Here is an 11,211-nt window from a genome sequence, read left to right on the forward strand (position 1 = left end):
CATAACATTTGGACTATTAAAAATGATATATAGTATAAATTTAATACGAAAAGATAATTTTAACTTGAAAAAATAATTTATTTATTATTTATTTTATATGTAAGTATTTCGGAAAAATTACAGTCCTACACCAATAGTTCTTTTAGAGCAATGACAAACAAACTTTCGACAATCGCCAATAACTCGTTTTTTTCTCAAACAATGATGTGCACATTCTTGACAGAAACCAATTAAGTTGGTAGCATGTGAAAGTCCAAGATGTTCATCCGGTGGAAGATGATCTTCCAAAGATTCTGCCTTGATATTTGACGCACCTACATTATTTCCAAAGTATATGCATATAGATATATTAAATTTCAAAATTAATATTTCAAGAAAATAAAAACAAATGTACATATATAGTATCGTCACTAATAAAAATTAAACTTACATGACAAAACAAGAATTAGAAGAGCAAGAGTTGAAAACAAAACAATTGTCCTCATTCTGATTGAAGGAGTTCGAAAATATTTCAAAGAAAAATAAAGGTTATTGAATTTCTATTGCCAATTGTTTGACTTTTCGTTGTGTAGCTATTAAAAGCATACATTGTCATATTTATATACTGTTTTACTTAAGTTACACATGAGTTAATTTTTTAATCAACGGTTTTGTTATAAATGAAGGTTAAAGAAACTATTCAATTTTTCAATTACATTTTCATTTTAACTTATCTGTAGAAGTTTATTTATTATATCTAGTAACCAACTTGTTATTTAAGATAAAATAACTTATGTCTTAAAAATTCACTCAATTTGTATAAAATATGAATAAACTACAAAATTCAAACAAAGATTATTGTGTAAAATATATCTAAGTTTTTTTGTTTGTTTGATAAAGTAAAATATATCTAAGTTGGTAGTGACAATCTAGTAAAGGGCAAGTAATGGTTGAGAGCTAGGTTGCATGGAATCAGAAGCGGGTACGCGGAAGCGAAGCGTTTGGAAACGTGGAAGCGATTTTTATAGAAATTATAGAAAATGGGTACGTGTTGAAAGCGTATATAAAAATTAATATATATATATATATATATATATATATATAATAAACATTAAACATTATATCATATAAAAAATTATAATTAACATACAAATCTAATACATAAATTCTAAATATCTCTCTATATTTAAAAATCAAATAGTGTACGTTTACAATAGAGAAAAGTCAAAAATTTAAGATCATTCTTCATTCTCATTTTATTAATTCCATCAAATAAAATTGTTTTAATTTTTTTTTACCAATAAAAACATCATCAAACTCAAATTTCTCGAAATTAATTTAATTCAATTAATCATTTCAACATCTCCCTAATAAATGATCCATGCTTCTATCATTTTTCTAACTATGATATTTTAAAACATAAAATACAAAATTAGTATGCAAAATTAGTTTTGGTTTTTCTTTTGTTGTATAAAAAAACTATCAAAGATAATTTCATATTTCTTATTTATTTTGTGACATCAAATTTTTTTAAATGGAATCGCAAGCTTCCAAAATAGAATCGTAAGCTTCCAAGGAGCTTCCAAAATGAATTTTTTAGAAGCGTTATGGAAGCGAGATTCTGAAAGCTTCCGAGAGCTTCCGATTCCGACTAAGATTCCGAAGCGGGAAGCGGACATCCGACGAAGCTTCCGTGCTTCCTAAGTTGAGAGTATACCCTATGGGCTAATAGAGCCCAATGCTCTACCAACTGAGCTATACACCCAAATAAAGATGTAGTTTAAGTATATATATCAAAGAGTAAGAATAAGAAACTCTTTTTTTATAGGTATACAAATATGTGATAACTAGAATATAACCCGCGGTATACCGCGGGGCTATATTTTTAAAAAAAATATAATGTTATTTTTTAAAAGATTAACTGAAGATATATCATATTAATTTGTATTTTTAAATGTAGATATCTATCTATCAATTTTTGAAGTATAGATACGTAAACATACATTTTTTTTAAGTAACGATGTATGGTGGATTTTAAAATTTTGAATATTTTACTCTGCAGTATACTGTGGGACGGTTTTTTTTTATAACTAAAAATTTTAAATTTAAGTTGGATTTGTTCTGTTAATATTGTTTCTTTTGTTTTGTGTTTAAGATTGTATAATTGTATCTTGATTTTTAATTTTAGGATTTCATCTGTGATATACCGTTATTTATTAATATCGACCCAAACCCGTCATCCCATATAAATCCGTCTATATTATCTCGTTAGCAAAATTATTAGTATTATAAAATCCAAGAAAATAAATTATTATTGTTATAAAATCTAATAATTTTAGGATCTCACCGTAGTATACCGTTCTTTGAACGATTTTAAATTTATACTACTAATATATATTTTAAATTTATCATATAAAGTATATGATTTCAAGTTTTTGTGTTTTTTTTATTTATTTAAATAAAGCAACGGCTTAAATGATGATAGATATAGTTCTTTTTCCTGTATGTGTATTTGATTTTTCTATGTGAATATTTTGATTAATATAAATTAGTATTTTTATTGCTATGTAAAATGTTAATATAAATATTTGCTATAAAAGTTTTTAAGATATATGGAAAGATTGTGTGGAGATTTTTAGAAACAAATTAGGCAAGATATTGTCTGGTTAATATCTTTTATTTAAATTTTGTAAAAGTAATAATAAATGCCGATGACATTCTTTGTAAATACTGCCCAACCCCAGGATTTATTTGCTAAAAGTGTTCCAAAAATGTATATATAGAAGTACAAGAACGTTTGATGGATCCGAGTAATTTTAGTTAAATTCATTTGTAAGACAGTAGGTTACATAAAAACCAATATAAGAAAAAAGTATAAAAATCTTCAACCCTAATATATGCGTTGGTTGGAAAAATCCTTTCGAAAGTTATTCAGTTTAAACACCAGTGTCAAATATTGTTACCCTCAACATTTTTTGATTAAACCAAATTTGTGTTGTATTTGAGTAAGAATTTACATAAAAATTAAAATAAATCTAGGTTTGTTTTATATTCTATATCATATGAGAATTCTTTGTCTTTAACATTTCTATTTTTTTGTCGTCAAAATTTTATTAATCACACTTAAAATCCAACAAAAATAACAATTCTAGAACCTAACAAGATTTAAGAGCTTTTACAAAGATTTTTCTAAGCTAATAGAGGAAATAATCATACGCCCATTTATCAAGATATGTATGCTTGATTGTGGCAACGAGGGCCAGTCCTATGTTTTAGATGGTCTAAACTCTAAAGCACCTTCTATATAAATATCTATACTAGTATTTTTGTAACATTTTGGTGACGGGTGGTTAAAAATCATTCTGGGTTAATCGGATATCCGACCCGTTTTTTAAAATCCTTCACAAAAAATTTGTTGGGTCGGATTATATTTAACCCAACTCATACACCGGATATTCCATATTTAATAATTTAGATATTTAGAAGATTTGATTAAGATTTAGAATTATGATTCTCCTATCATCTTTGGTTGATTTGTTTTTAACTGTTTTGAATCATCATATAATACATAAAGTAAAAAAAAAATCAATTTTATTTCTGCATATACTGTGATTCAAAATTTTAAAAACGCACATATCTTATCTAATTGACGAAAATGTGTGTTCAACGTTCTACATCGATTGAAATATTTAGAAAATGATTCAGAATCATATCATAAATAAGATCAACATTAATAAAATAAATGAGTTTTTGGCCGGACGGGTTTTTGAATCAACAATAATAAAAAGATTAAACTATCATTAATCCGCCGCTTCAATACGGAGTAAATCATTAATTTTTTTTAATACCACCAATATTAGACATATCAAATCAGTCTCATTTAGAAAAGATTTTATAAAATCAAAAATTGTCCCGTGGTATAATATTACGTAATAAAAATTGTAAACTATAAAATATAAATGTCTTTGAAAATGATACAATTTACAAACTTTTATCTATAATAAATAATCGTTAAATTTTTTAAAATTACTACTTTTAGAAAACAAATTACGGGACGGGTTAATAAATTACATGACGGGTTATATGGTGGACGAGTTTGAATCAACATTTATAAAATTTTAAAATATCATTAACATGTCGCTTTAATACAGATTCAATCCTTAGTTTATTAAAATATAAATGTCTGAGAGAATGATACAATTTATAAACTTTATATATAATAAAAAATCATTAAATTTTAAAATCACTATTTTTAGAAAACAAATCACGGGACGGGTTAAAAAATTATGGGATGGGTTATATTTTGGAACGGATTTATATGGCGAACGGGTTTGAATCAATATTTATAAAATTTTAAAATATCATTAACATGCCGCTTTAATATGAGTTAAATCCTCAGTTTATTATTGTTCTGTGAACTCGTGATATACCGTTATTTGATAATAATTATAAATTATAAAACATAAATATTTTATAAGGAGATATAATTTATAAAATTTTATATATACTAACTTTAAAAAATAAATCATCCCGCGGTGTACCGCTGGTTAAAATCTAGTTAACGATTAAAAAGTTTATATTAAATATTACAAAAGTATTAAATATCATTAAATATTTTTAAAAATTGTAAAACAGTCAATTCCTTATGAAATTAACTCTTCCAAATGTATTTGCGGCAAATTTATAGATTTGTCGAGGATAATTTTTTGTTGAATAAGAAACAAATCTCTTATTTATATAAACCAAATATAAAAGATTTTTCTCGCCTAAGAAAAAGAAAAGAAATCAAACTATTAAACAATAAGTGAACTGAAAAAGGATAAAGAAAGAAAAAGGAAAGTGCCCACGGACAAAAAAAACAAAGGAAGATGAGTGCTGGAAGAAAAAACGCAATAAGTACCGGGGAAAGATTCGAACTTGTGTTACCAGAAAAAAAAAGTTGAACTTGTACAATTTGTAGTGAACATAGGACTACTTAACCATCAAGCCAAATGGATAATTTTCAAATGTGGTATTTTGATTAGCAATATATTTTATGGCCTAAAGCAAGTACTTTGCTTTTGGAGGGGCCGGGCTTAGTCGCAACAACTCCGAACAAAGACATGTGGATTAGGTTTGATATACATATTCAACCCATGCTATATGAGTGCATCCAGCTGCCGATCAGTTCCTAAGAACTATTTTTTCGATCTTCCTTACACCCTAGTTGAACCGAATTTGCATACTTCTGAACTAAACCAAACCAAAATATAATTCGGTTTAACTTAAAAGACCACCTCTCTCTCTCTCTAGAAACCCTCTCGCCTCTCTCTAGAATCTCTTTTTCTGGTTTTCCGGTTTGCCTCTCCGGCTTGCCCTTCCGGCGCCGGGGAGGGCTTCTTTCTCCCGTAGTTGTCCTTTCTAGCTTCCTCTCGTCGGTTTGACGGTCTTCGCCGGAGATGCTGTCCTTCGTGTCAGATCTGGGCTCATGGTGGTGGATCGGAGCTGTGGAGGTGCGTGTTGCGAGAGAAAGCCGTGGTGGCTGCTGGAGTCGCTTCGTCGGCGGTTGCTTGGGACGGCGCTGCTTTCTGAGGTGGTTCTCGGCGGATTGGGTTTGGTTTCTTCTCGGGTGTCGTCTTTTTCCGGTGGTTGGTGGCTTTGGTGAGCTTGGAGGCATGAGCTTCTCTTCGATTGAGCTTGTGTGGTCGGGATCTGGTGACTTTCGCCGGATCTGTGACTTTCTCCTCCTCCAGTGGATGCGGTTGTTTCTCCGGTTGGTAAGATCTTTTTGTTTGGCGAGTTATGGCTGGGATTGATCTTAATTTCAGGTCATGGGTTTCCAAGGGGCTCAGCTGTGAGCTAGTTTCAATTCCGGTGTTGGAGTTGGAGAACCTTCTTCCTTCAGATGCAGCGGTGGCTCCGGTTAGGTGGGCGTGAGGACGAATTGGTTGAAACACGGTTGAGGACGTCGGTGATTTCGCCTTAGTGTCTTCGCGCAGCTCATCCACCAAACTGGAACTCGTCGCTGCGGCGGAAGTCTCTGGAAGATGGTGGGTTTCGCTTCTGGATAGGTGGTTAACGGCGAAATCCTTCGGGGTTTATGTTGGCTTGCGTGGGGCAGTGGTTTTTGTTTGTTGGGTTGAGCTTCCAACTTCTCAAATCATCACGTATTGGTTTCCACTTATCAGACCACAGCAGACTCTAGTTCGGTGAATTCAGATTTTGACTGAGAAGGGAAATGGGGTTAGGTCTGAGTATGTCGGGATTGCTTGGCATGGGATACGACATCGGAGAGCCTTCAGTCGGAGACTTGTGCATTCGGAAGTTCTGTGATGGGTCGTGTGGGTCGCCGGATTGGAGATGGGATTGAAGTCCGAAAGCCTTCAGTCGGACTTGCTTTCGCCGATCTGATGCCAAGTCTCTGCTTTAGGTATTCAGCAGGGCAAGATCCATTTTTGTTGTTGGGCCTGTATTTTTGAATTCCCGTTTTGTATCTGTTCTCCCTTGTAAACTCATGGCTTAAGCCCATTGGGAAGCCTAGTTTAATATGAAGTTTTTTTCAAAAATAAACTTTATATATATATATATATAATTCGGTTTTATTGAGTACATTTTTGTTTTTCAAATCAAAAAAAGAAAAGCGAAAATTTTGACACGAATCAATCGAATGCCTGCCACTCCTACATATGCACCAAAGGTTAGACTTATGTGATTGGGCTTTAGATAGTCCGAGACAATTTCTTTTTGAAACAAATAAACTTTGAAAAACGTAGTATTCTTTTTAAACTTAATAAATTCAAAACAACTATGCAATGCCCTGTCTAACAAGTTCAATTGACACTTGTGTTCTGAATTTCGTTTTTTTTGTTCTCTCGTATGCACTCAGATATTCCATATCATATATATACGTACCTAAACCTAGAACCAAAGAAGATATGACTGCAAAGAAAGAAATGTGAGGGACGGACATAACCACATGCATATTAAATTTCAAAAAAGTCATTACAAACTCGCCATACAAACTTTATTTTCTCTTGCATGGCATTGTCCGTGTAGGGCATATGATTTTGACTTTGTTTTTTTTGTTTGTTGCTATGAATGTTAATATCATTAAAAATGAAAAAATTTGGCTTTATCAAGTAAGAGCTTATGAAATTGAATCCTTGAGAAAAATAAATAAAACAAGGAGACAAAACAATTAGAAAATTGGATGAAAGATTTTCACTTTGTGTTATTTAATTTTATTTATTTAGCGAGATTTTTAAAATCTGTTTTTCAAAATTACACGTGTAATAAAAAAAATGGCATGTTCTTTAAGTATGTTATTTTATCTACAACATGAAATTTAAGAAAATAACATAACTATACGTTATTACCAAAGACATTTTGGTCTTTGCCCAAAAAAAAAACTGTTTACTTAAATTTTTTTGTTTGGTGATTCATTTAATTTTTAATTTATCAGAGTTTGGGTATTTACTTTAACAATGGAAATAGTAAAATTATTACTCCATATCCAAAAACCCGTTCATGAAATGGATCAAAAACATCTGATACTCTCCATATACCGTTAACATTAACTATCAGTGCAAAATGTAAATAGAAAAACACTAAACGGTTAACTTTGTTAAATGATTAGAGCAGAAAATTCCATTACAACCAATTCCTCAATCACACAGACAACAACAACACTTAATCCCCCTAAGTCAACCAAACCTTTTTTTGTCCACCAGCTAGTCACATTATACTTTTGTCTTTACGTTAGAAAGTCAAAGCCACACAGCCACAAAAAGAAACTTGATTTTATCAATAGCATGGGCCTGCCTATATCAATTGCAGAGTTCCGTTCAATTAGCCTGTGTAATATGACCGATAAGATTATCTCCCAAATCATGTTCCAAAGACTCAATGGAATATTGCTAAATATCGTTTTCGATAACATAATCTGCTTATATTACGCATTACATTTTCATAGTTCAAGAAATTTTTATGTTATGAGATCTCATCACTTTGTTAGAGAAAATTCATGGATATGATCAAAACGGGCAAAACAAAATCTTACGATCGTGTAGAATGGAATTTTCTTACAATTTAACACCTTGTTCAAAAACGCGGACTAGGCGGCCGATTAGTCGCCGGCGAGGCGCTCGGCGGTGGTGGACCGTTGCGATTTGTCCAAATCGGCCAACAAATCGGAGTTTCAGAAAAAATGCAAGTGTGCCTGAGATTAAGTTAGAAATCGATAGGTAACTAATAGATCATCAAAAGTTGGGATAAACCTTGAAGGAAACATTGAAACGATGGGATTGTGAAAGAGCTGACGTGCGTTACGCAGAAACTAGGGTTTTGCTTGTCGCAGGGAGAAAGGAAGGGACAGGGGGCAATTTTGTAAATTTGCGATTCTTAAAAAAAAAAGAGATAAATATCAAAATTGAGCATCGAACCCTCGTTCCCAAGGTCAAAGGAAGGAGACAGACCACTGTACCACGTTATAATCATTGTACACGTACGTTTTTTTTAATATATATACATAAATCTAAATTAAAAGTATCTAAAGTTAATCCCCGAGTAATCCCGTTTAATCCCCGAGTAATCCCGCTAGGCGCTAGGCCCACCCCGGCCGCCCGACTAGCGCCTAGCGTTTATTAGAACAAGGATTTAACATGTTATTTTCGGAGATACGGGTTTCTAGCAAATCCCTGTTTCATAATTAGGTAGAAACAAGACATTTTCCCTAGACACCACAAAAAAAAAAATGTTATTTGATCATGTCACTTTAACGCAAAATATTTTATAAAAATGACATGATTCTGTGCTCATCTGCAAAACAATTTATTCAAAATTTTGCAAAGAAAAAAAAAACGATATTTCAATAAAAATTTTGTCATTGGTTATTTACGTACATTTTTTTTTTTACGTACATATTTGTAACTGTAAAGTTAGCTAATTTACCCTATAAATTTAAAACCGTTCTGGTAATGAATCGACAACACGTTAACTCTCTAGTCTCTATAAACGTTAACATTAACTATGACCGAGACAACAAAATAGTAAAACACTAAACGGTTGACTTTGTTAAATGATTTAAAAAAAAAAAATCCATTTCAAGCGTGGTTAAGATCCACAACCAATTCCTCAATGACTAAAAGACAACAAAACCTAAACCCACTAAGTCAACCCAAACCTTAATTTGTTTGTCCACTAGCTAGTCACATTATGGTTTTGTCTTTTTGTTCGGAAGTCAAAGCCACATAGCAACCAAAAATAACTCGATATTATCAATGTTATGGGGCCTAAGATATAAGCTTACAAAGTTATCCACGACGGTTGATTCATGAAATATATGGACATTACTACAAAACCATCTAAAGACAAAAAAACAATTATGATAAGATGACCCTAAATTTACCGGTAATGTTATAGGCTGTCGCAAGTTCAATGCATACAAAATATGCATTATTTTCTTATATTTTTAAGAAAAGATATTTATAACAACACATGTATAATAGTGGTTTGTGTTAGTATTATCGATATATATCAGAAAAATTCAGTCCAATTTGGAGAATATTTCTCATTTTGGACCATGATAGTTGGCCGATCACAATGCATCCAAACGGATTTCATATGAAGTATGAGCATCAACCAATTTATCCAATCGCGAAGAGACATTCTCCTAGCTCGTGTCTATGGAAAAGAACGTCCATATTTTGTTAGATATTCTTATCGTGTGGTCTTGAAATGTAGAACATACAGCATGCTCCTAATTTTCAATCATGGAATCCTAGCTGGGTTTTACGATCTCTTAAAAATTTGCAGCCATATATAGTGTCTCACTCTCTGAAGTTAGAAAACTTATTGTTACCGCGTCCAAATGTGGATGCCATATCTAATGAGGTCGATGTTTTAATTATGTCTGAAGAATAGTTCTTGGGTATGATAAAGTTTCGTTAAAGCAACAAGTTAGAAGCTCAACAAAAATATTTTATTTATGATTGGAGTAATCAGAAACAAAAGTGTTGAATTTGAATGGTAAATAAACAAAATTATGAGAATAATTGTTTACAGAAGCCAAAAATTAACAGAATCCAACGGTTCCGTTGTTTGAATATCTTGAAAAACCATTTTATTGCTCGTCTTCCATACTATTATATATACATTTCATATCACTCTATATATCTAAACTATTTGGATTCCTCCAAAACTAACTCTAAATTAAACTAGTGTAAATGGACCCGTGTGAAAAGATGGTGGACATTCGAATAAGTAAAACTCAATGATAATAGTGTTTTTATGTTGTTAACGATTATAATAATGTTGTGCCGAACAAACTTAGTGATAAGAGGTAACTTAATATAAATTCAACACACTAAATGTAAGATAATTTATTAGAAACAATAATATGACATATTACTCAAATATAACAAAGAAATCCACATGAGTAATTTTGCTATTATATATAACTCGTATAGTGTAAACAATATCCCTCCACGTTAGCTCATTTGAGTTAATCTATGAAAGTTATTGACAAAAAATAAAAGATAACTCTCCTCAAAAAACTAAAATCAATATAAATTGAACACACTTTACTCTTAAAAGAACAAAGACTCTCTCTCTCCCTCTCCCCCTCTCCACCTGCTCGTGTAAGTTTTCTTGTTCCCATACTCATATGGCAGAAAAAGGTTCTCAGTGGACAAGAAGGTGTGGAAACGACGCCGTTGAAGATATTTTTGTTAATGAGCCACCTCTATTCTTTCTTTCTCAAGAACAACATCATAGGCTCATGCCATATGAAGATTCCATTACCAACAAGTTTGTCACATCAACACTTTACTCCGGTCCGCGAATCCAAGATATCGCAAACGCTCTGGTCTTGGTTGAACCCCTGTCCCACCCAGTCCGGGAAATCTCCAAATCAACGTAAGTGATAGAGATCTTTTTCAATCAGGAGAACACATCTCTTTGCCTTAAGTTTAGTATAGCCTTTTAATAATATGTACTCATGAGTCCCTTGTTTATATTGATGTATAGGGTTCCACGGTTGGAAAGAAGTACTTTGAACAAGGTGGATAAGTACACTTTAAAGGTGAAGAATAATAGTAATGGAATGTGTGATGATGGATACAAATGGAGAAAATATGGCCAAAAATCAATCAAAAATAGCCCTAACCCGAGGTAAATATATACATTCCCCGTTTTAGAATTGTATATGCATATCGAACCCCTCTTGATGGGCCAAACTGATATTAAAATCAACAT

The 11,211-nt window shown here is 31.8% G+C and overlaps 2 protein-coding genes across 2 annotated transcripts in view; one reads left to right on the top strand and one right to left on the bottom strand.

The window, feature by feature from the left end:
- Positions 1-92: 92 nt before the first annotated feature.
- On the bottom strand, positions 93-577 carry LOC9299744 (defensin-like protein 222). Its single transcript, XM_002865386.2, has 2 exons — positions 431-577; positions 93-314 (listed from the first exon to the last, which is right to left on the bottom strand). The coding sequence occupies exons 1-2, from the start codon at positions 483-485 to the stop codon at positions 118-120; spliced, it is 252 nt and encodes an 83-aa protein (XP_002865432.1). The 5' UTR covers positions 486-577; the 3' UTR covers positions 93-117.
- A 10,005-nt stretch (positions 578-10,582) lies between these two features.
- Positions 10,583-11,211, top strand: part of LOC9301508 (probable WRKY transcription factor 49) — a 1,506-nt gene continuing 877 nt past the window's right edge. Inside the window, exons 1-2 of the mRNA XM_002863622.2 lie at positions 10,583-10,872; positions 10,984-11,127. Of these exons, the coding sequence (XP_002863668.1) occupies positions 10,622-10,872; positions 10,984-11,127 (395 nt within the window). The 5' untranslated portion in view covers positions 10,583-10,621. The remainder of the gene's footprint in view (positions 10,873-10,983; positions 11,128-11,211) is intronic.

The sequence above is a fragment of the Arabidopsis lyrata genome (assembly GCF_000004255.2).
Source record: "Arabidopsis lyrata subsp. lyrata unplaced genomic scaffold ARALYscaffold_8, whole genome shotgun sequence".
Lineage (NCBI taxonomy): Eukaryota > Viridiplantae > Streptophyta > Magnoliopsida > Brassicales > Brassicaceae > Arabidopsis > Arabidopsis lyrata.